Here is a 23,343-nt window from a genome sequence, read left to right as displayed (position 1 = left end):
CAGTGGACTGGGCCTTTCCTCAGATTTTCTCATTGCCATGAAAGAGGAATCGTCATGGGTACACCGTGAGACAATGACCTGCATTGCCTTTACAGTTCCTGTGGAAATCTTGCAGATTATCTTTCGGACTCTGGGCCATCCAGCCTGTATAACTGGGTAGGATCTTATTGTAGGAAGCTAAGTAAAGCACGTGTAGAGAAGCAGTACGAAGACCGCATAGGAAATAAATTACAGGGTTCCCCATGGGGTGCCTGGGTGGCTCAGTAGGTTAAAGCCTCTGCCTTTTGCTCAGGTCATGATCCCAGAGTCCTGGGATCAAGCCCCGCATCAGGCTGTCTGCTCAGCGGGGAGCCTGCTTCCTCCTCTCTCTCTCTGCCTGCCTCTCTGCCTACTTGTGATCTCTGTCTGTCAAATAAATAAAATCTTTAAAAAAATAAAAAAAATTACAGGGTTCCCCTCAATTGTTGTAAGTCTGAAGGGCCTTATTCTAGGGGCTGAGAAAAATCCCCCCACTCTTGCTTGGGTTCTACCTTGTTCAAGATCTAAAGCCTCTGGGACAAATACTCCTTCCCACAGGTTCTTGTGGTACACCCAGAAATGGAGGAGGGGAGGAAGTGTTACCTTTAGCGAAGGGTCAGTCTATTAAAAAAAAAAAAAAAATGTTCCTTCCTTTTCAGAGCACTCTGTTATTCTTCATTCAGGTGTCTCTCTTTGGTCTCATTCTTTCCTTTGGGAGAACTTCTTATCCTCAAGTTTATCAGTACCCCCCAAAAACTGACTCAGCGGAGATATTTGTGATTTCAGGAGTGCCCTAGTCCAAGGACACAAAAAATCAAGCACTCTTTCAGAATCTTTATCTTCTTGGAGAACTTTCTAACTTTCATAATCTACATTAATGGAGTAGAAGCAGCTTTTGAATTAATATTTTTATAAAGATTTTATTTATTTATTTGACACAAAGAGAAATCACAAGTAGGCAGAGAGGCAGGCAGAGAGAGAGGGGCAGGGGGTGGGAAGCAGGCTCCCCGCTGAGCACAGAGCCCCTTGTGGGGCTTGATCCCAGGACCCTGAGATCCTGACCTGAGCCAAAGGCAGAGGCTTAACCACTGAGCCACCCAGGTGCCCCTAATATTTTTTAAAAAGAAAAAAATATTGAGCACAACAAGGAGATAGCTAACCACCTTGCTTAACACCCTTGGACTTATTTTGCTAGTTTTATTAATCAAGATGCTGCTCTTAGCAGTTTATTAGGGGAAAGATTGCATGTAGAAATTTAAGGATCAAAAAGAAATGTAAATCTGACTCAAATGTAGTATAACAAATTTGGTACTGCCTTTTTTTTTTTTTAAACCTAAAATGCCTCTTATTTGCATCAGAACAACATGCGATGCAGAAGTTCTGATGTTCCACAGATAACAAGTAACTAATAAGCCCAGGACCAGATGGGAGCCATCCTGGACTTACATAAAAGCTGGCTCTAAGAAAGGTTGGCTTTTTAATAGCCAAGGTATTTCAGCTATTTTTGACACCCAAGGCAGATGTATCTTAGTGTCGAAAAGGTAATTTCTTTATTGAAATATTTTCATATGGCAAGAAGATTTAATATCCATAAGTCCAGAAATCTCATACAAGAAAAACATAAAATACACACTCAGAAATAAATGACATGGGGTGCCTGGGTGGCTCAGTGGGTTAAAGCCTTTGCCTTCGGCTCAGGTCATGATCCCGGGGTCCTGGGATTGAGCCCCACATCCAGCTCTCTGCTCAGCAGGGAGCCTGCTTCCCTTCCTCTCTCTCTCTCTCTCTCTGCCTGCCTCTCTGCCAACTGTGATCTTTGTCAAATAAATAAAATCTTAAAATAAAAAAAAAAATTTGACCATTCCAGCAAACTTAGTCACAAATGAATTGTGTGGGAATGATAGGTCTTTATCCTTTTGGGTGGCAAGCATGTATTGAAAGCCAAAAGTTAACAGAAGCTACAGTTGGAATTTGGCTGACATCTTTTTGACATAGAGTTTTAGACAAAGAGGGAGCTGCAGCAGCTTTGCATTTTGAAATTTGTTGTTTTCTTTGGAACCAGCCCCATTCACTTTCCATTCCTTGTTGCTATCCCACTCGTATTTTAATGCATGAGTCCTTAACCAGCAAAACTCATGCACTTTTGTCAGTAAGTTCAGCAAATGATACGCTAGTTGGTGATGACAGCTCAGGTTCTTTGCCAGTTGAAAAAGACTTTGGAGAGGTCGATTTAAGACTAGACCCTCTAAATGCTCACTTGTGAAGAGGGTGGCTCATGTGGCCTCACAGGCATTCATTTAATTGAAGAGGACTCTCTTGGTTAGGAAACCAGATGCACTGAGCCTTTGACATTGGAGAATGAGATTAAGAAGGACATGAGGGCAGGTAAGGGCAGTTGCCTCTCCAATGTTTTTCACTTAAAATAAGTACCCTGCTCATGATCTTGATATTGACAGAGTCCTTCAGAACCAGCCGTGAGAGCATCATAAGACAGCTCTCAATTCTGGGTGGTTTATCAGGGCTGTAAGTGATGCTACAGTTACTTACGAATCAATAAGACTGTGGTCTTTAAGCCTAGAAAATGTCCAATGTCGCTATCACATTGATTTTTAATACTTTATCACCTTACTAAATTATGCTTTTAATTTTAGATATTTTTTATGTTCATTCTGTTTGAAGGCAACAATCCTGTTGGTCTTCAATATTCAGAATCTTAAGTGTTTAGGGCCCAAGGAGAGTTGTTGTAGGTCATGAAAGGGATAGTGCCCAATTCTTTTATTTTTACAAGCTCTTAAATGATGGGGCTGCAGCCTGAAATGGACCTTTCTTCCTGTGAGACACACCATTTGGGCCACAGCAAAATGGCTGCTGTACAACAATCTGTAACGCTCATAGTTGAGTCAGCCTCAGGGTGCAGACAGCTCACAAGATGGGGCTGGTTGAGTGGCCCATTCCAGCTTAGAGTTTTGTTGTTGTCCCAAGCCCTAGAACCACATTCTGAGTATCAGCAGAGGTCCTGCCTATTGGAAGCCATCTTGATGCTGACCCATCCTGACCCTGGCTCCTATGATAATCTCTGTTTTGCAGATGAGAGAGTGTTCACTCATGGGCTAAGGCAAGGTTTGTGCCCAGATTATCTGTTATCACTAGTCTAGCATTCTCCCCATTTTGCTGAAACCTGTTGCAAGGCAAATGTGTGTCTTTTGAAGCAAGATAGTGGTGAAAATACCACCAGCCACCTCCACAATCTCCACCATCACCATCCAGAGCAAACCTCTGGTGTAGCATCCTTAGGGTCTGAATTGGGAATTTGCCAAGAAACCCAGCTGAGTCATTAGTCCGTCTGTTTTACTAGTCAGTGAGAAACTTCATTGCTCTGATAATGATTCTCTCAGCATGGGAAGATTTCCTTCTTTTATTAATCTTAAGGACATTTCTAGCCCCTAGATAACCTGATTAGTCAAGAAAGAATATTTTTCTACTTAACACTTATCCCTTCTGGTTCAGTTACGGTTTCTTTGTAAGCCACTTGCCTCCTTCTCCAATAAATTCCCAGACTATTCCAGTCCTGTCATAATGTTCTTATCACCTCAACCAGGACTTGGCACCTTTTCAATAAAGGGCTAGATAGTAAATATTTTCAAAGTTGTGAGCCATATGGTGTTTTTCAACTACTCCAGTCTGCCATTGTGGCACCAGAAAAGCTGAAAACAGAATAGCTAAATGAACAGGTGTGGGTATGTTCTAACAAAACTACTTATAAAACAGATGAAAGGGTCTGGATTTATCTCCAAGAGTAGTTTGCTGACCTCCTACTCTACCCTGAAATTGTCAGTTTCTTGGGGTATCTCTTAATATCATTTTAAAAATTGGTCCCTCATATTGGTATGCAAATTTTCATTTGTGCATAAATAACTTATTATATACAAAAACTTTTCCCAATAAGTACTATTTCTATTTTCATTGGCTTAAGTTTCTTTCTCCTGTCATCCCCAAACCTGCCCTCAGTTATCAACATGTGGGATTTGAAATGCTCTGTGAGTGAACCAGAAGAATAGTTGGGAAGAGGCCAAGCTATTCTTTCCAACAAGCCACTTAGCTTTGGGAGGAAAATTTGTTGGAGATCAAGATGCTTGCATTTGAACTGAAAAGGCAAGTCCTCCCCTACAGGACAGTTGTTGTGGTACTAACAGATAGGAAGTTTGTACTTTGCTGAAACACATATGTCTGATGATTGAAGCTGTACTTTAATGAGTGATTGATTATATTGTTTTTGTGTCCTTACACGTCTTAGAGCAATTGCTGAAAAGATAACATGGGCAAGCTTGTCTTTAAACTAGATACCACACGACAGGTAGCTTGGAAAGAACATGAAATGCTGTATACTCCTTCACAGACAAGTGAAATTCTAAATCCATGTCCATCTGTGAATGAGGAAAGCCATTTCTGGCATGGAAGGAGGTCAGAAACCAATTAATCTCCCTTTTTTCTTTAAGTGAGGACATCACCTGATAGAGTGAGAAATCAGGAGATCACTATTAAGAATAAAGTGACTTCTGTATTTTTCAGGTCATTCATATTCTCTTCTCCCATGATCTTTGTCAAATCTGTGGTTTTTAATGATGATCTGTGTTATGCTTGAAAAGGACAAAAAGGAAAAGCCTTCCTCTGGCCATTCATGCAGTCTCTCTTCATGGGGATCTGCAAGGTACTTTGGAAGGAACAAAGGAGAGCAAAGGCTAGCTTGCGTCTCCATTGTGTTTCCTGTGGATCAGGAGGAGACCTATAGGAGGGCGAGAAGAATCCTCACTCATCTTTTTGTCTGTGTCACCAGAAGAGCCAAAGGGTGGAAAAGAGCTTAAAAAGAGCCAGATGCATTCGCATTGCTTTAATGGCAACTGATGGCCATCTGGAAATTAGGGAACTTCTCTGTAGCACTTATGTTTTCAGAGTGCCTTGCAATCAGGCCTATTAGTCACCCTTCCCAGGCGCCACATGAAGCTAATTGATAGGACTCTCCATATTAGCCTCTCCATTAAGAACAAGTGACTTGCTGAGGGTCAGGCCGCGAGTAGCGTATGGCGCTCATTAGTCTCCGGGTCATTTCCCTCCGGAGCTAGCAAAAGACTTTTTTTTTTTAAACCACTTTGGCTAGCTTAGGAAAACTTACTGCTGGTTAACCAGATTGTTTTCCAGGATGAGACTACTGTAAAAATTCTAACTTTCAAAAAAATTTCTTTTTAAAACTTGCCTTTCCTAAAGCTTTGTGATGTTACTTTTCAAAACTTTCCAGGAAATTTTAGCCGTGCATTTTAAGGGTCAGCCAGGTCCTTTCCTTGGGTAGTGTTCTCCAAATTTTGGCCCTGGAGACTCCAGGAGAGATGAAAACTTCTAACCGGGCAGTCTTAGTTTGTGGCATTAGCTATGGTCAGAGATTGTATGGAGGGATGAAGGGAAACTGCTTTCTGTATCAGCTATTGATGCTGTCTTTTACCCCCAGAATCTCATGGAGGCTAGGCAAAAGCAGTGACCTTGCTATTTGGAATGAGAAATGTTGATGCTTATTGTTAGATTAGTGCAGAGATATCCATTCAAAGATAGGTGATTAGTGGGCTTCCCCTGCTTTCCTTAGTATAACCAAAACAACCCCTAACTAAAAGGGAATGGGATTTCTGTAGATCATGGAGAACTGATGGCTTATGTTGGCTGTTCTTTTGATAGTTGACCCCGCCCCCCGGATATTTTGTGAGCACCTCTTGCATACAGATAATGCTTTAGACAATGCGGATACAGCCCTCAATTCATGCAGCTTACATTTTAGTGGACTATTCTTTTTAAAATGCCAAATATGTAATATGTGGAAGTAATAATGATTTTGAAGGAAACAAAAGCAGGGTACAGAACTGGTAAGTGACTGGAGTGAGAGGGTATTTTGCATGGAGTTAGAAGAAGCCTCTCTGAGGAAGTGACATCAGGAGGGGTCAGAAGGATTAAGGGAGAGCATCACAGGAAGTGAGATCAGCAAGGGCAAAGGCTTTCAGTGGCGGTGAACTAGGCATGTGTGAGGAAACAAGCACAAGAAAGTTAGTGTGGCTGGAACAGAGTGTGTGAGACGGAGAATAAAAGGAGGTGAGGTGGGAAGGTCAGAGACAGGCAGGTAAGAGACCCTGTGGATTTTGTTGACCAAAATCAAGTGTTTGGGTTTGGGTCTTAGTTCCTAGAGAGCCACTGGAGGAATGGAGCATGGGTGTGATACATCTAGTTACATTACCAGAAGGTCACTAGGAATGCAGACTGAAGAAGTTAAAGGCAGGTTGGGGAGGACATAGGGACATGCATTATTAGGGAGCTAGATTGGTAGCCTGAGAGGGAGGTGGTAGCTTGTAGCATGGAGTGGTAGCATGGAGATGGTGAGGAAGTGTTGGATTCAGAGGATTTATCGAAGTAGAGTTGAGAGTGCTCCATGATAGACTTGATCTGGACTATAAGGGAAAGAGGTTGCATGTGGCTTCATAGTTTGAGGACTGACAACCCCAGGAGGAACCGTTAACATAGGCTGGACAGCAAGTAACAGCCCAGGGTTGGTCAGTGTGACAGCCCTGGGAAGAATCAGGAAGGACTCCTTGGGTTTTCATGTAAGTAATTTTGTATGATTGGTGGTGTTGTTTATGGAGATGGGGAACCCTGGAGGGGGGATGGGTTAGGAGGTACAGGGGAGTCAAGTTCTGTGTTGGACATGGTATATCTGAGGCAGACATCTATGAGGAGATATCACCTGCAGAGTCAGACATAGAGGAGAAAGTCGGGGAGAGGTTAGGGCCAGAGATACAAATTTGCAAGAATATATTGATATGGGACTGAATTAGAACTTCTTGTTGAATGAATGTTGGGGGGGGGGTTTGTGGACTGTGCCCTGGGACACTCTAAAATTTAAAGAGAGGGAAGGAGAAAGTACAGTCCAGATTGGAAGGAGAGGCTCATTCAACTTCTTTAATCTCCCAGAATTACAGATGATTTGTGTACTCATTCTGCAGAGTGGTTTTACCCTTTATTTTAAAACTCTCTGATGGGTCATTGATTTACCTTTCTGAATATTATTGACTCCAATGAGCATTTATAGTTTGAATCCAAAACTCTTGTTTTTCATCATAAGTTATTTACGTTATGAGGTATGACACACATAAGCCTATTTGTCTCTTCCTTCCTTCCTGGTAAGAGCTGGTTGTGAAAAGAGAGCTCATGCTTTCAAGATGCTTCCTTTTGTGCCCCGATGATGTTCTCACTAGGGGGCGCCGAGGAAGGTGTTCATCACTCCTGGCTAGAGATTTCATTTCCACCTCATGTGCAGAGGCTTCACGGCATTCATTTCTGCTGCTTCTGTTCCTGTAAGCCTTCACACATAAAGCCACTGCGAATCCTCCCAAGATGGAGCTTCCAAGAAATGTCACTGATGGAACTGCATTCTGTGCTGGTTGGGGGTAGAAGTACTAGTTCTAGTGGCTGCCCTGGGATGAAGCTGGTGCTACCGCTCTCTTATCTTGACCTTCCCATTTTGTGTGGGAACCTGTAGCAAAAGAGGAGAAAGAAGGCTCTTCCTTTTGGTGAAGCCAGGGCAGCCCACGCCACCTGACAGAGTAACAGTTCTTAGTCAACTCAATAAGTATTTCTCTTAAATAGTCATTTAGTCCCTGGGGCTCTAGCTCTGAGCACGTCTACCACTGGGCTCTGGGGAGTGCTGAGGGATTTAACACCAGCATCAGTCAACTCTGTTCATCAAGCCAAATGCAGTTAACCCGAGTTCCTTTTTTGCTTTGGGCGTATACACTGGCCGTTCAGCTGCAGGTCCTGACTCTGGGTCCTACTCCTGCCTCCTCAACCCCCATTCTTATAACCCTAAAAGTCTTCAGATATGTTTTTCTCAACAAAAATGCCATCAATCTTCACTATTTAATTGATGTCAACCTGATTGGAGAATCATTTAAATGTATCATTTTTTTTCCCTAGAAATTTGAGTGTTTCTCGCTGAGGATTGTATGGTTAACAAAAGACAAGAACTAAGCACATAAACTCATTACCTAGAAGCAGAATGTACATAAATGTAACTGTTCACATTTCCTACATATTGTTTAACAGCTTTTTTTTTTTTTTTAAATCAGGCCTTCATTGTTATTCTTTGTCTGCTGCCATTCTGGCTACAGAGATATATGGTGTTTGCTGTCCTAGCCCTTTCTAGATACGGATTCTTTTCTTCTGGAATTTGCCTTCTCTAATTCTTGTAAAAAGGCATCATGTTAATCTCTGCAATTACTTTCATTTAGTTTATTTTTGAAACTGCATTTCTATATCTGCAATTTTCACCTGGAGTCTCAGGTATCTCAAAATTACTTTGTTCTCCCAAGAACACAGTATTATTTGATGGGCAAACTGGGTCTTATCACAGCTCATGCCTTAGTACAGAATCCTCCACGTGTTGTAGAAGGTTCTTCACAATCGGACTCCTGCCTTTCATGTCAGCCTCAGTACTTGCTACTCTGCCCCTCACATCCTTCTGAATGACTTCTGTTTCCCTAAACAGGGCAAATGTCTAAAATTTTAGGTTCTTTGAGTTAAACCTCTTTACCGTCTCTTCTGTGACTCTACAGACTTCAATCTTAGCCATTATTTGGCGTAAGAAATGAAAATGAGTGAATAAATATTATCTTCTGGTTTCCCTGGCTGGGAACACCTGGATTCTTACAGATTGGCCTGCACTTAGTGAAGTTGAGAATAATATCTCTTTTGATATTACTTTATTTTCATCACTTAATGTTTCGCATCACATAATGATTTTGATGAGAACCAGCATATACTTTGGATGCCCTGGTCTAAGTCTCTTTCTAATTTTGGTCTGCTAACCAGCTCCAGTGATCTTTTCAGTTGCTATTTTAACATATTTGAGCTTTACTATAGCTTTAGAAATAGAAGTGATTCAAGATTTTTAAGATGAATTTATTTTGCTCAAATAAGAGTATCTGGGTAATGAAAACAAAAGAAGTAATGGGAATTTAGTCAGAGTTTAACTTGCCAAAATCTGGACCATCAAAGACATGGAGTTTCCCTTCTTGATTTGGGCCACATTAGCACTCTAGAGGTGTGCTTTACTTACTTGGCAAGTAGTTGAGTGGCTTCTAATTTCCAAATGTATAGACACACAAGGAAAGCATTGACACAACTGTTCTTGAGTTGATCAAGGAAAAGCCACAATCTCACACCTAGATTTTGACCATCCAGTAATATACTGTTTATTGAGCAACTACTATGTGCAGATAGGGTGTACTGGTAATCACAATTTCAAAGCCAATAAAAGTCAAGTACAGTGACCTCAAGGAGCTCAAAGATACATGAAATCTTACTGTTAAGTGTGACAGGGCTTAAAATTGAGCTGTGAGCCAGATTCTTATCAGTTTACCCTTAAGTGAGTAGTGAGAGTAATGATATGCATCTGTTAAACAATGAAAGTAAAGTTCTCATGATCATTACTTATGCATCAGCAAAGCCAGGATTGAAGCAAGTTTTTAAGATAACCTATTCCAGGATCAGAGAGGGAGAGAGAATATGAATATGAATGAATGGGAACCAGAATCAAGAGAGTGACATTCTGGATCGTACTGGTATGGTATCAAGAAAAGCACAAGATCCAAAAAAGTATCACTGAACCCAAAGTCAAATGGAAGAAAGAACAGGAAATAGATTGTTCTCTTGACAACTGTACTTCTCTGGAGCCCTATTGCATTTCATTTATAGCATGACTCCTATTGTATTCCAAAGTGAATGGTCGGTAATTCTCCACAAATTCTTTAGGAGACTGTAAAATTCTAAGTTTCAAAATCCTTGGGTTATGATTCTAGATGCAGACTTGATGTAACTCTTGGGGCCACAGTTAGATGCCTCAAATGGAGAAAGTCAAATGAGTACAGAGCTGACTTTAAGCTGGTATACACCGGTTCATCTGTATCAGTTATTAATATTAACACACTCTTATTCCAATCCCCCCCCGCAACCCCCCACCCCCGGCCCAAACCCTGGGCCATTTCAGACAACTAAATCCTCCCCAGGATCTCTTTGCAGCCCAGGAACTAAGCAGTGGGTGCACAGAACAGAAGATCTCTAGGACCCCCACACAAAAATTATGGAGCATAAATTATTAAATTATTGAGAACAGCACCAGGCCAACAGTTAGTGTCTTAATAGATATTAACATGTAGTAGTTTGAAGAATATTATTTTTGAAGATTTTATTTATTTATTTGACAGACAGACATCACAAGTAGGCAGAGAGGCAGGCAGAGAGGGAAGGGAAGCAGGCTCCCTGCTGAGCAGAGAACCCGATGCAGGGCTCGATCCCAGGACCCTGAGATCATGACCTGAGCCGAAGGCAGAGGCTTTAACCCACTGAGCCACCCAGGCGCCCCGTTTGAAGAATATTTTAAATGACAGCATTTAGGAGAGTCCTAACAGGTAGCAGGAGCTCAGTGGTTGAGTATTCTGGGGACTCAGACACGCCCTCAGGAAGTCGTCCAGCTGTTGAGGAGGCAGACCCATAGACCAAAAACAACCCTGAGCCATAAGTGAAGGAGAGAGTGGTCGCTGGTCGGGTAGGAATTTCTGATTTCCCTCACACGATGCTCTCATCTGCCCTGGGATGTTGTTTCATGGGTCAGGGCCCTCATTTGTATTTGTTGGCGATTGTTTTCTTTCCTAGTGTGACTGCTTAAAATTGAGTGCCGGATCTCCACCTGCCATATTGCTAAGGAAGCTTTATTTCTTTTCATCATTTCCAGAAAAGCGCCTTCTGCCAATTTAATTCTCTGTGGGATTGGTGTCTTGATTCTTAAGGTGCTTGCAGCATGCTCTCTGTCTCCTATCAGAGAGCTCTTCGTTCTTTGGACCCCTGCCCTGTGCTGACCATTTGTATTGTATTTCTGCTAGCGTTGTTAACAGTAGGATGTCTGGGGTGTTTTTAATTCTTTCCCTTCTGTTAGAAAGAGTAATTTCTTATTTGGGGTGGGAAGTTGGATGTCTATATACTTAGACCACTTGAGGGCTGAAGCTGAGAGAGTTTCCTTTAAAATCATCCTAATCACCAAATCGGGGGGACACTTACCCTCATCTGCAGAATCTACGAAGCTGTTTCCAGAAATGTGGCTTTGCTGTTTTCCAGTGCAGTTCTCCTTCTCTAAATCGGACTTCCTCAACTTGAGCACTGTTGACCTTTGAGGCTGGATAATTCTTTGTCATGGGGGCTGACCTGGGCATTGTCAGGCATTCAGCAGCGTCCTGGGCCTCAACCCATAAATGCCCCACTGAAATTGCCCAATTTTAACAGCCAGTAAATGTCTGCATTTTTGCCAGATGTCCCCGTTGGAGGGCCAGCTCACCTCAGGTTGAGAACTACTCTGGATAATGAACATATGGAAGTAGGTTGACATATAAATTATAAAATGTATTGATAAGCAAAGCAAACACATTCATAAGGACAACAAATTGCTGCAGAGCATTTGATGTGAGCCAGACGCCATTTTAAGAGCTCTTTTCATATAAGTAGCCTCATCGAGTGAGGCACCCTTGTATCATAAGTACCCACACTTTATGGATGGGGAAACTGAGGCTTGGGGTCTGACCAAGATTCTGAGCCCAGGCAGTGTGACCTCTAAAGTCAATGACTTGAACTTACTGTGCTGTTTTTTGTTGTTTTTTTTTTTTACACAAAAAGTTACTGGATTAGATATCTACCTGGCATAGCATGGGACATTACCTTGGTAGCTGCTTAGTAAATATTTAAGTGAATAAATGAATAGCCATAAATCTAGGAAACTGCTTACTATTTTAATTTGGTATTGAAAATATTCCTTATATTAGTTCATTTCAATTTTAAAAATACACTTTTCTGGGCGCCTCGGTGGCTCAGTTCGTTAAAGCCTCTGCTTTCTGCTCAGGTCATGATCTCAGGGTCCTGGGATCGAGCCTCATATCGAGCTCTCTGCTCAGTGGGAAGCCTGCTTTCCCCTCTCTCTCTGCCTACTTGTGATCTCTATCAAATAAATAAAATCTTTAAGAAAAATAAAAATACACTTTGAATACAGCCAACTAACTGTCATGTATTAGAGCAGAGGGTCTCAGCATTTCTCTGCTCATTCACAGGAATCTTGGAAAAGATCTGTCAAGGTAACCTCTAAAGCTTCTGTTTGTGTGCTAGTGCAGTTTCGTAAAAAGTATGTCAGAATGAAGACTGGTCAAACTGAACAAAGTACTTTCCTGATGAAATGAAGCAAAGCATCATTCTTTGTCCCATAAGAAGGAAAGAAAATTCATCCTCCGTCCTCAACTAAGTATGCATTCTGATGCACCATATGATAGTTTGACCTAGCTTCAGACCTTATTAAAAATTGAACATCTTTAACTAACAGGAAACCACTTTAGCCGATCAATCTTTAGCTTTCCATAGTTGGCTTCCTATAATAGATAAGAGGGCTGGACTCCAAAGTTTGTTACAAATGTATTACATCTGATTTATATCTAAGTGGGAAGCCTGTATTTTATATGATAAAATATAAAAACACATTTTTTGTGTTAAAGACTTTTAATATGTACTTCTGGAAGGCCAAAGAATGGAAGCTTCCAGAATGCCAACTAAAATAACAATAAAAGAAATGTAACTATAAAATAGCAAGAAGACAACTTAATCACAATTACTTCCTCTTGTTGGTTCTCTTAAAACTACTGTTATGAATTGTAATAATTTTATCCAACGAGACCATAATTAATATATTTTCTTATTGTTTAGATGATCTTTTAAAAACTGAGTAGCTTCTTTTGTTCCCTTAATTCTGAGGAGAAGTCTGTATTGTAAGGACAATACTAGAAAATATCTCAAGTTCCAATTTTCTTAGAAAAACATCTTCCAGATATCATGTGATAAGAGACATAATAGTACCAATACATTTTATCTTCTTCAGTAATAGTAAGGGATATTTTTGTGTCTTGATCTAGGGTGTTTGCTTACAGCATTAGATTTCATGATCTCTATAATGAGTACTTACCATACAGTAAGTAATCTGTAATTTACCTCCCATTCAGTCTTGACGCAGAGCATTACTTTGCTATTAGCATTTAGAGTGGTCCTCCTGATACCTAAATCAACTGGATTTACCTGGATATAAAGTGGCTGATGAGTACACAGACGTCTAGGGGAATAGTAGCGTCATTCAGGCATTCTTTATAAGTTTGGAATTTTGGAAAACTGCAGAAAACAAAACCAAGCAAAAATAGAACTCCTCAAAAAATAGAAAGGACTTTTTTAAGGTTTGAGGTTGTTCTCCTGGTTGATAGCCAGAATCTGGGCTCCCCTGCTTCAAGCTCTGAAGTTGCCAAAAACAATTCTACCTATAGAGTTAGTGAGGCTTATTATGTTTTATGAGGTAGCCTTCAGAAAATAGTGTGATTGACCATTGTAGAGCTAAGAGCGAGCTAAGCTTTCATTAGTACATATATACCATTTAATGTACTCGAAGGTCAAATTGATGGCCAGTCCAGAATACATTTTTGCATGACCTGGAGTTTTGTTTTGTTTTTAAAGTTGCCAGCATGAGTAGAAAGTCAATAGACCTCATTCGAAGAGTATCTTTCCCTTTAAAATTAAAATGGCTATACCATCAAGTAGTTTATTCTTCCATGAAAATCTGGCCTATATATACTGCCCCCTCTTATGAGAGTAATAATACTATGCAATCTATATATAATATTTTAAAAGAACCGTTTACAAGATGCTGAAAGGCACAGCTATTATGTCGTGTTGTATCTACTTTACAAAAGTGGGGAAATACTGTAGCTAAAGGGCTGCTCCTTCCAGCAGCCTTCTAAATAGTTATAGATGTTAGATTTTATGGTTATGATAATGAGTTTGTTACATTGGAGAGGCATTGAGATTCAATCTCACTACACATTAAAAGGGAAGTAGGAATCCCTGTATGTCTTACTCAGTCATTGAATCTGGAAATGTAAAATCTGAGAGATGTTTAAGATGTGTAAGTAATGAAGGGAACCAAATCTGGAAGATAGGACTCCTTTGTAAGAAAAAAAAAATACCGTACTTTTTAATGATTATCTCAGAAATAGAACTATGGTTGAGAGGTGGATTTTAAGTTGTAAACCACATAAATTATTGGATAGAATTCTTTTGATGAGAAGAAATTAGATACTGACAACATGAGATGATCACTTAAAGAGCCATGTTCAAATCCGTGTTGCTAACAATGAAATGATCATCATAGTCTAAATATATAATTTGCTCTGTTACATGTGAGGAATATGTGTGGCTGACTTATTTAATTAATAGGTAACCGGTTCTACTGATTCCATAGATTCAGAAGAGAGATTTGCGAGTACCAGCTGTGGTCATCATTACTCTTTTATCATTGTTCAGCCTCTGAACATTGGAGAAGAGTGGAAATTAGGCCAGTGCTATTCACAACACAGCATACACTTCTACAAAAAGAGATCAGTGGGAACTGAAGAATTATGTTGTCATTTTCAACCTCCTAAAATTAAACATTCAGACACCAGAATTTGGGTACTATTTGGTGAATTTTCTATATTTAAAAAAAAATTCTTATTAAGATGGGCACACTTAGATAAGGATCTTAGTGTAAGTTGTCAGGGAGAGGAAAGTGTTTTCTTCTGATAGTTTTAATAGAATTATGCTATTTAGCCATAGAAAAAAATGAGAATTTTTATTTATCTGGTATCTCTAGTTCTAACAAATGTAGAAATTTGGAGATTAACTGATTAATAGATATTTTGATAATGATGTATACAGCCCATGTAAAAGTTATTTTAATGCAGCGATGACCTCTTAGCTCATTACACAGTCTTCAATGTGCACAAATGTTGCTGAGAATTTGATACAATGTCAGTTTTTCTAAATGTTGGTGAATATATCTACCCACCTTGTGTTTCTTAACAAAAGAGTGCAGTGCTCCCAATTGCATTTCGAATAATTTTAAACACGAAGAAGACTTAACAGTTAATTCTCTGTTTCTCACAAGTAAAACCAAATAAAGTTGTCTAAGTAGCTTCAGTTTTTTCTAGAAGTTTGGCATTATCACCTATCTCTTTTCAATAACTTAGGAATTAGTCAAAAGCTTTTAAAAAAAAATTACTATTAGCTCTAATAGACAGGACTTCAGTTTTACTTTATTTTTTTTTCCCTAATTCGAGGTGCATGTTACAGCTTGCCATTGTGGTCATTGTGGTTCATTTCATTAAGCTTCTTGTTCTATCTGCTTTCTTGAGACTTGGGAAAGAGTATTTTTCTGAGTGATTGTACTATATTGTTCCAAATATAAGGCCACCCAGAATAGAAGGCAACCTCCAACTAGAAACAGCTCAAATATGGAGAAAGGCTGGGGGCCCAGAGCCCGGCGGGTCTTGCAGTGGTGGCAAGGGTGCCGAGGAATAGGAAGATGCCTGCCCACTCTCCCGGTGAGTGAAGATGGGTCAGCTGCTGCATTTGCTTATGCATACAGATGGCTTTTGTTGCTAGAGGAAAAGTGACACTGGGGGGTAGAGAGCAAATCTGTACACATGAAAGAAAGTTGCTGTGTGTGTGTATTCTGGGGAGGGAAGCTGGGAGTCGAGTCTTTCATCTCCTAAACGATCAGCATCAGTGTTGTTGTTTTGCTTTTTTTTTGTTTTGTTTTGTTTCCTGAACTTGGGGTTGAAAGTTAAGTAACCTCAAGCCAACCGGAGAATAAAGGTACCATGCACCTTTCAGGAAAAGAAGTTTAAAAGATCCCTGGCCATGTAAATGAATTGTCTGTAGACCAGCCCAGAAAATTATTCCTCGCCTTTTAAAAGTGCTCGCTGACCCAAGAGGTGGTGCGTGCACTATGTGATCACGTGTTGTTGGAAAACAACCTGGAAGCTGGGAATCACATTTCCAGTTTTATTAAGATTTTCTTCTTTTTAAATTCCCTGTCTCCTTGAGGCAGCCAAGTCACAATTTAAACAAACAGGCTTGACGTTATTGTAAAAAATTCCAAGGGACTGTTTGAAATCAGTTGTTTCACTAGCATTCTACTCAGCATATTTTAAAAACAGTTATGTGAAAATGTATTAGTCAACTAAGAGGGGATATTGATTGAACCTAGATAATTCTTCAAATATCAGTCACAAAGATACATGGCCTTTTATTTTAGAGTAATTAAATGGGATTTGATTGAATGAAGTGCTTGATTGTGTTATAATCTAGAAAAGGACGGAGCACCTGTTGGTATACAACTTTACCAGGCATTTGCTTACCTTCGTGACTTTACCAAAAACCACATAAAATACGAACAATGATCTTTCCAGTAATAACTAGTCCTTGGCACAGAAGGAGAACTTTAATCCCTGAATGAGTTTTCCCCACTGGGCAGTTCCGACTTTAGCCATTGTTATTATTTCAAAAAATAGTGTTTAAGGGAAGAACAGTACTCTCCTTTTGTTTTAACAATGCTAGCATACCGAAACAAATAATAGAAGGAAACTTATTAGAAGTTTTAAGGTGGTGAAGGGGCCCACCATTCCCCCAACATCACCACCAAATTTTGGACACCCTTTTCCTGTATAGAGATAAAATGTTTCCAAAATGAAGGAGTTCTGAAGGAAGCTCTTCTCCGAAGAGCTCTGGTTCCCTACTATTCTCTTTTCCTATCTGCTTCAAACTTCTCATTTAGGACGCACCAGTGCAATGCAGGTGGGCCTCTGGTTGCTAATCTCACCGGGCAGGCCATAATTTTTAGCTATCCCTCCTTCCAGCCCTTCCTGTCCAACCTTCTGCTGCCCAGCACTTCTGTTTCAAATGTTCCCTTCCCAGAGCTGGAAAAATGTAGGCATATCAATTCTAGCGTGCTTTTGCTTGGGTGTGGGGCCTTTGATCTTTTGGGGGCATTAGATTTGAAAGAATGTCTAAAATCAATGATAACTGGTTTCTATTATTTGTTTCAGGCACTATTATGTCTGATCTGATCTGAATTACAAATACAGGGAAACATAGACATTCTCCCCCCAGAAGGTGTTGGGACTATCATAATTGGCTTTCCTATGTCATCACCTACTATTAACATAATCATTAGTAGCAGTAGAGGACAGAGCTGGAGAGGTATGCTAAATGTCCTATTCCATGGCTTCCTCTCCCTGGTGGTTAGTAAGGATGGGGGCAGCTCCCAATTTGATTGCATATTTCTTTGAGCAAGGAAAAGAACATGGCTCTAGTTGGCTTGTGATGTGGCAAGGATAGCCTTCAAGGACATAGGAAGAAAGAGTGGCAAGGGAAGGGGGAAGATTCTCCAAACTGCAAAAATGACCATCTTTGTGAAAATCAATGGAAGTTGTCAACTTCTCTACAAAGAATATGGTCTGCATAAAACCCATACTTGTACCTGTTGCTGCTCTCAGATCCTCCCTTCCCATCCCTAAAATGCACAACAAAGAAGCTCTTCTGTAGGTGCTGGAAAATAAATGTCCCTAAGCACAGTTGTGTCTTCCCTTTATGAAGCTACCCACAGTGGCTCCTTCTCAGGGTATTAGAGTCATAAGATCAAGGGAAATGGAGCAGTTATTAATCTGTTAGGCATGAAGAAAATCTGTAGATTTTCTGGGCAGAAATTAAATTCAGGCCCTTTGAGTATCATGATCTCCATAAGAACAGGTTCAGGAAATTCCCATTTGGCTGCTTTTTCTAGGAGGGGACATAATTGAAGTTTTACTTTTTCCCAGTTCCTGTATGGGTGGCGAGGATTCTCATAGACCAAGTTAATCTTGCCCAAGTGCTGATTTTTCAGCAATGAAGTCAAAGAGTCACATAAGTACAAATATGTAATTTGTGGCCATAGTTTTTTATTTTTTGTTTTTTTTTAAACAAAAAATAATTCTACCTTAAAGCAAATGCTGAGTTTGGGTAAATCTCTTTGGAAAATGCTCCGCTTTAGGACTTTGCTTCCAAGAAGGGTTTTATAAGACACACCGTTTCTCCAATGCAAGAATGAAATGTGTGCATATTTCCTGAGACATATGGAATATACCATTTGTCTTGCTGAGTGAGCATGTTTAACTCAGCTGCTGAGTATCTCGCAAATTCCCTACTCTTGAGTATCTTTAAGTTTTAAAAATCATTCTTGAAATGTTCTTAATGGGCATTCCTGAGGGGGCATTGTTCTCTTTGGCAAATCAGGAATGACATCTGGACATGCATAGTGATGGCTCTTGCTTAAGTGTTCTTGCTGGTCAAGCAGCAAGCGTATTCCAATTAATAGGTTTAGAGCATCTTAGGGCAGGCTAGAAAAAACGTAACTAAGCAGGTGATTCTCATTTGGCAGTGAAATTGAATACTGAATGACATCTATGCAGTTATTAGACGACTTTTGTTTTAATAACAAAGTTGTTGATTTTCTACTAAGGGTTCTTTTAGGTTGTCATCTGGGGCTGATGGGAGTAACAGTCCACCCAACTCTCCAGCTAGCTTCAGTGGACATACCACACCTTCTCAGCAGCCTGAACCCGTGGTACATTCTCTTAAGGTAACCAACTGTGTCCAACCGTTGATCCAGAATTTCAGTTGTGTTGTGGCTTGTTTGCTCTGGTCTGGTAGTCCTCACAGTCTTGTTTTAACTGTAGAGACTTTGATTTTTGAATTTTTTTTTTTTTTTTTTGCAACTATGAGTTTGAGTACTTCCGGTTGAAAAATCTCTAGTTTTATCATTTTGTTTTGAGTAATGTGATTCATATCACTCTGCATTGAAGTTGAAGTCTGATGTGCATGTATATCCATGTGTGTAAACTCTTGTTCTGGGTATTTGATGGACAATGTCTTTAGCATGCATGATTTCAAAAGAGGGTCTCAAGGATTGGCCAAAATAAGGAAGGATACCTGAGTTTTCTTTCTGGATGCAAGTGAAATACATGGTGCCATGACTAAAACAAAATCTTGAACTAAAATCCTCCTCTGTCCCCCCATTAACTGGAAATTAGGTCTTCAAACTCTAGTTAATGCTGTTCCATAGAGTGTTAGAAAACAGGTCTTATTCATAATGCTAGTTTTATTTTTGGTTTTTACTTCAGATCCTCCAAGTATCTGTCAAAAAGATCCAGCTGAAATGCATTATTTATTTTCTTTACCAATAGTTTTCTAATAGGTAAGCATCATAAGTAAAATTAATAATATATTATCTAAGAGAAGAAACTGATACAGGCAATAAAAATCACCTTAACAATTAGGACAGTTCCCTGAAATTTTATCAGTTCCAAGGTATGACTCACTGTCCTTCAAATTATCTGTAATTCCTAACACGTAGCCTTGATCAAACCTTTCGGAGTTATCAGGTATGTTGCATGCTTCAGTCCTGTACTTGCCCTTGGAGTTTCACAGCTTTACTAAAATAGTTTTGGTTTTGGAATGATTTATCAGCAGCCTTAAGATGCACTCTTTTGGAGTGGGCCACACTTTCTGGGGCATGCATAAAGCAAATAACCAGATAAGAAATTAAGAATATGTATTGGATTTGGTTTCAGCAGGAGATACAGCTCCCCCATTATATTTTGCTGTAACTTCCATGAAATGAGCTGCTCCTCCCAAGCATATACTGATTGCAGATGTGGGAAGGTAGCAGAACCATGCAGCTGGCCAGGGCGGTGCACTTGGCACTTCCATCTTGGTTGGAATAACTCACCAAGTGAGGAACCGAGAGGAATTCGCGTGGGATGACACAGCGGAATGAGGGCACCGCCGTGCAGCTAGTGGGGGCTGTTTTATCAACTGACCACCGTCTTGCTCTGGGTGGCAGCATATGGATGTCATGTAGCATGAGCAGCCTGATAAACGGGCTGTTACTTGAGCATGAACCAGACGCTAGCTCTCGGAAGAGCATCTTAGAAAGAAAAAATGAGTGTCTTTAGTCCTGTACTATTAGCATCTGCACATACTCTGCTCTACTTTTTGGATTGAAGACTGCTTCTGCCCGTTGCCTTATTAAGTGGCAAGTGTAGTTTGAGTCAGATCAGCATAGTGGATAGCACTGCAATCTTTCTTCAATTTTTCATTGCACCTGTGTTCCTATGGCTTGGAAGGGAAGGGCAAGGAGGAGCTCTTCAATTTTCTCTGAATTCGTTCTCTAATTTTCATATAAAATTTTTATCTTAAGAGAGAAAAATAATTGTTATAATCAGAACATATTAAGTGTCCTCACTCGGCAGATGGGTAGTACTGAGCAACTGAAGCATCTTTATTGGCTAAGGGGAGGCTCTTGAATACAAAATACATTTGCTTCCATGAATTAATTGTGTCATGAAACAGAAATATGTGCCTATAGGACATATTGCCTCTGGGAAATGCGTCTTAGGGATATCACAGCCTAAAAGAAGAAATGTAGCCACTCAATGTGTCTTGTTTTCAAAAGCCCATAGATCCTAGAGCTGATTTATAACATAAAATTTCTCTGTTGTGAAAGAATTAAAACAATGGCTCAGTTTCTCATCTTCTGATAGATTCCCCACCAACCCCACCCGCCGCCACCGACCACCAAAATCTCTAGGCTCTAAAACAAACAAACTCTATGGCTGTGGTTTGGGAGAAAAGTGTTATAAATCAGTGTGAGAAATTAGCCCACTTGTAATAACACCACATTTATCTTGCTTTAAAATTCATGCTATTAATTGGAGCTTCACTTCATTTAGTAGAAATTAACTGAGTTGAAGTATACTTCTCTGAGGTGCATTAGAAATTGAATTTGTAGGCAAATGAGCTTGTTCCAGGAGTTAAGTTTTCTATGAATATTCACTGAGCATAGTCAGGATTTCCTCTGATTATATAAAGAATGTGAACAGATTCTAATTGGAGTAGCAGGGTGACTCCTTTACTACCGTGATATCCTCCCTGACAGAAGTAGTACCTACAGAGTAATAATGGCTAGACATTTTGAGTTAACAAAGGAATAGTTTGTGAATTAGATTATTGCAGGACTGAACTCCAGTAAATATCCATGCAAACTATCTATGAACTGGACATGAAGGTCCTTATTTATTTTGGCTCAACTGTTCACTGGTGCTAGTTCTCAGGCGACACCTTTAGGTGTGACCATTAGCACTGACCATGATAACAGAACCAAGGAGTTTAGCAATGTCACAATTCAGTGGGGATTCTTGGAGCTTTTAGGAAAAGCGTTACTTTGGGGGCTTTGTTTTCTTGGGTCTTTTTGCTTTATTAGTGCTTTGGCTTATAAAAGTATACAGAGAAAAATTACACTCAAAACCAAAGTTTTCTCCCCTTTTGACCTATAGAAAGTATGGCCTGAAAACTTTTAAGCCTATTTGAAGAAATATTTAGAATGCATTTAGAGATAACGTAAAAGAAGTGGAATCAGCGGCCTCTAAAATTGCTTAAAAGCATCTCATGCCAACACTCTTTCTTTGCTCTAATGAAAGATAAAGTGTTGCTCAAGTATTTTCACTGAAAGGAGTCAGTTTTTCTCTTTGATATTATCACAGAACCATTTTCATAGGCCTTTTCTAGGCCCTGGGAACACGTCCAGGCAAGAACTGTGATGCCAGTAGCGTTCATGTTCACTCGAGTTCTTATGTACATATTCCTGGGTTCTGACCGGTTTCACCTGTCAGTATCATTTCCTTTAGTCCTCTTTTCTATAGGCCATGTCTACATATCATTTGGATTATTTGGCAGATCGTTAATTAATTGCTCACCTTTATAGTGGAGCAAGAATTTCTCCAAATGGTGGACATAGTCACATTATCTTAATGACCCAATTAACTAAATTCATTAATGTCTCCAATAATTAGATACATTCAATTGACTATTAGTTATACAATTGCTTTTCATGGCCATTTGAAAACCAAGTAGAATTGATCCCTTTTAAAAGATTTGCCATATAGTAATCCACTCTGATACGCAGACACGGAGAAAACCAAAGGTTTTACAAAGTGGAGCTCCTTGATGGTTTAATTCATAACTAACAAGTTTTTTTCCATGTGAAATTTGCTTTTCTTTTTCAACAAATCCAGGTCTTGGATGTTCAGGAAACTATAGATCGTCAACAGGGTAAAGAGTATGAAAATGACCTTAGTGAGACAGAAAAAGCTATAGTCAGAGAAATGTGCAATGTAAGTTTAATGTGATTTATTGTGTATTCTGTGTTGAAAGCCCCATCATAGCTTAGTTACCACTTTATGGATACCTACTTTTCAAAATGCTGGCCAAATGCCTTTATTTTTTTATATAAAAATAAAACCAATTCCCCTTCTTATCTTTAGTATATTTTATTGCAGTATTATTAACAGCCATAAAATATTGAGGTAAGCAACAATCAGCCAATTCTGGATTCCAGAATGATCTATGAACATTTTTAAATTGTTTATTGTCTGACATTGTGGTGCTAGTTTTGAGAAATGGGTTTCTGTTTCATAGTGGTACCTAAAAATCAGTGTTTAAAGGCCTGTGATAAAACACAGCCTTCTTCAAACTTATTTATAACCATATTTGGAAAAAAAGTCATGTGATATGGGCACTTCATGTCACACAAAGTAGTATCTTTACCTTTCAGTGCTGGATAAAAGCTCAGAAAATGGTTAAGAGAAAATAAATATGAACATAAGAGATAGACACATAGAAATCAGAGTAGAACACAGTAAAAAAAAACCTGACATGCTATTTTGATGCATATCAATAATGGGATTTGGATTTTATTATTAATCCCTGGCTAAATTTTGAGTAATATGCATGGGTATATTATTTAATCCAAGAATTCAGAAGAGTATAATTGGTAAAGTTTGTTAAAAAGCTAAAACAACCAGATTATATTAAGCACTGATTTTAACTAGCTCTATTGGACTTTTGTCCTCACATTCTTTGTCCATGAGGGTATCAAAATTGCTTAGAAATACCTTTAAGCTATTAGGACCAGATATTCTCATGTATCTACTTTCTTGAGGTATTCTTGGAATCCAGTAAATGTTTTAAGTCCCCTGGGCATTTTATATGTGCTGGGGCCACAGTTTTATTCTCCTGCTTCTTTGTGTTGTAGCTGTTTTTCTTTCCTGCATCTGTTTTCATCTGTTTTCAAAAGGTCATTAGTTCTAGAAGTCATAATTTCCCCAATGCACCACCCTTCACACCTTCTGTAGCTTTTCAGCCTGTCCTTACAGTTTTCAATTTGAGTATGTCCTTCAGATCAAGTCGAATAGTTAAGCCACACACTTAAAAAAAAAAAAAAAAAAAAAAAAAAAAAAAAAAAAAAAAAAA

At 39.5% G+C, this 23,343-nt stretch overlaps 1 protein-coding gene across 11 annotated transcripts in view; it reads left to right on the top strand.

Moving 5' to 3' along the window:
• CCDC85A (coiled-coil domain containing 85A) overlaps window positions 1-23,343 on the top strand; it is a 203,590-nt gene that overhangs the window by 176,769 nt on the left and 3,478 nt on the right. Inside the window, exons 4-6 of one of the 11 annotated variants that reach the window (XM_032877718.1) lie at window positions 15,402-15,536; window positions 18,494-18,613; window positions 22,107-22,205. The exons of 4 other annotated variants lie outside the window; for them this stretch is intronic. In XM_032877718.1, coding sequence (XP_032733609.1) covers window positions 15,402-15,536; window positions 18,494-18,613; window positions 22,107-22,205 — 354 coding nt within the window. Of the gene's footprint in view, window positions 1-15,401; window positions 15,537-18,493; window positions 18,614-22,106; window positions 22,206-23,343 lie in introns of those variants that run through there. 6 more of the 11 variants (XM_032877720.1, XM_032877719.1, XR_004385038.1 and 3 more) reach the window with 6 other exon arrangements.

This window comes from Lontra canadensis, unplaced genomic scaffold (assembly GCF_010015895.1).
Source record: "Lontra canadensis isolate GAN:19392208 unplaced genomic scaffold, GSC_riverotter_1.0 scaffold61, whole genome shotgun sequence".
Classification (NCBI taxonomy): domain Eukaryota; kingdom Metazoa; phylum Chordata; class Mammalia; order Carnivora; family Mustelidae; genus Lontra; species Lontra canadensis.
Note: the sequence above shows the minus strand (reverse complement) of the source record. Positions and strands in the feature narration are given on the sequence as shown.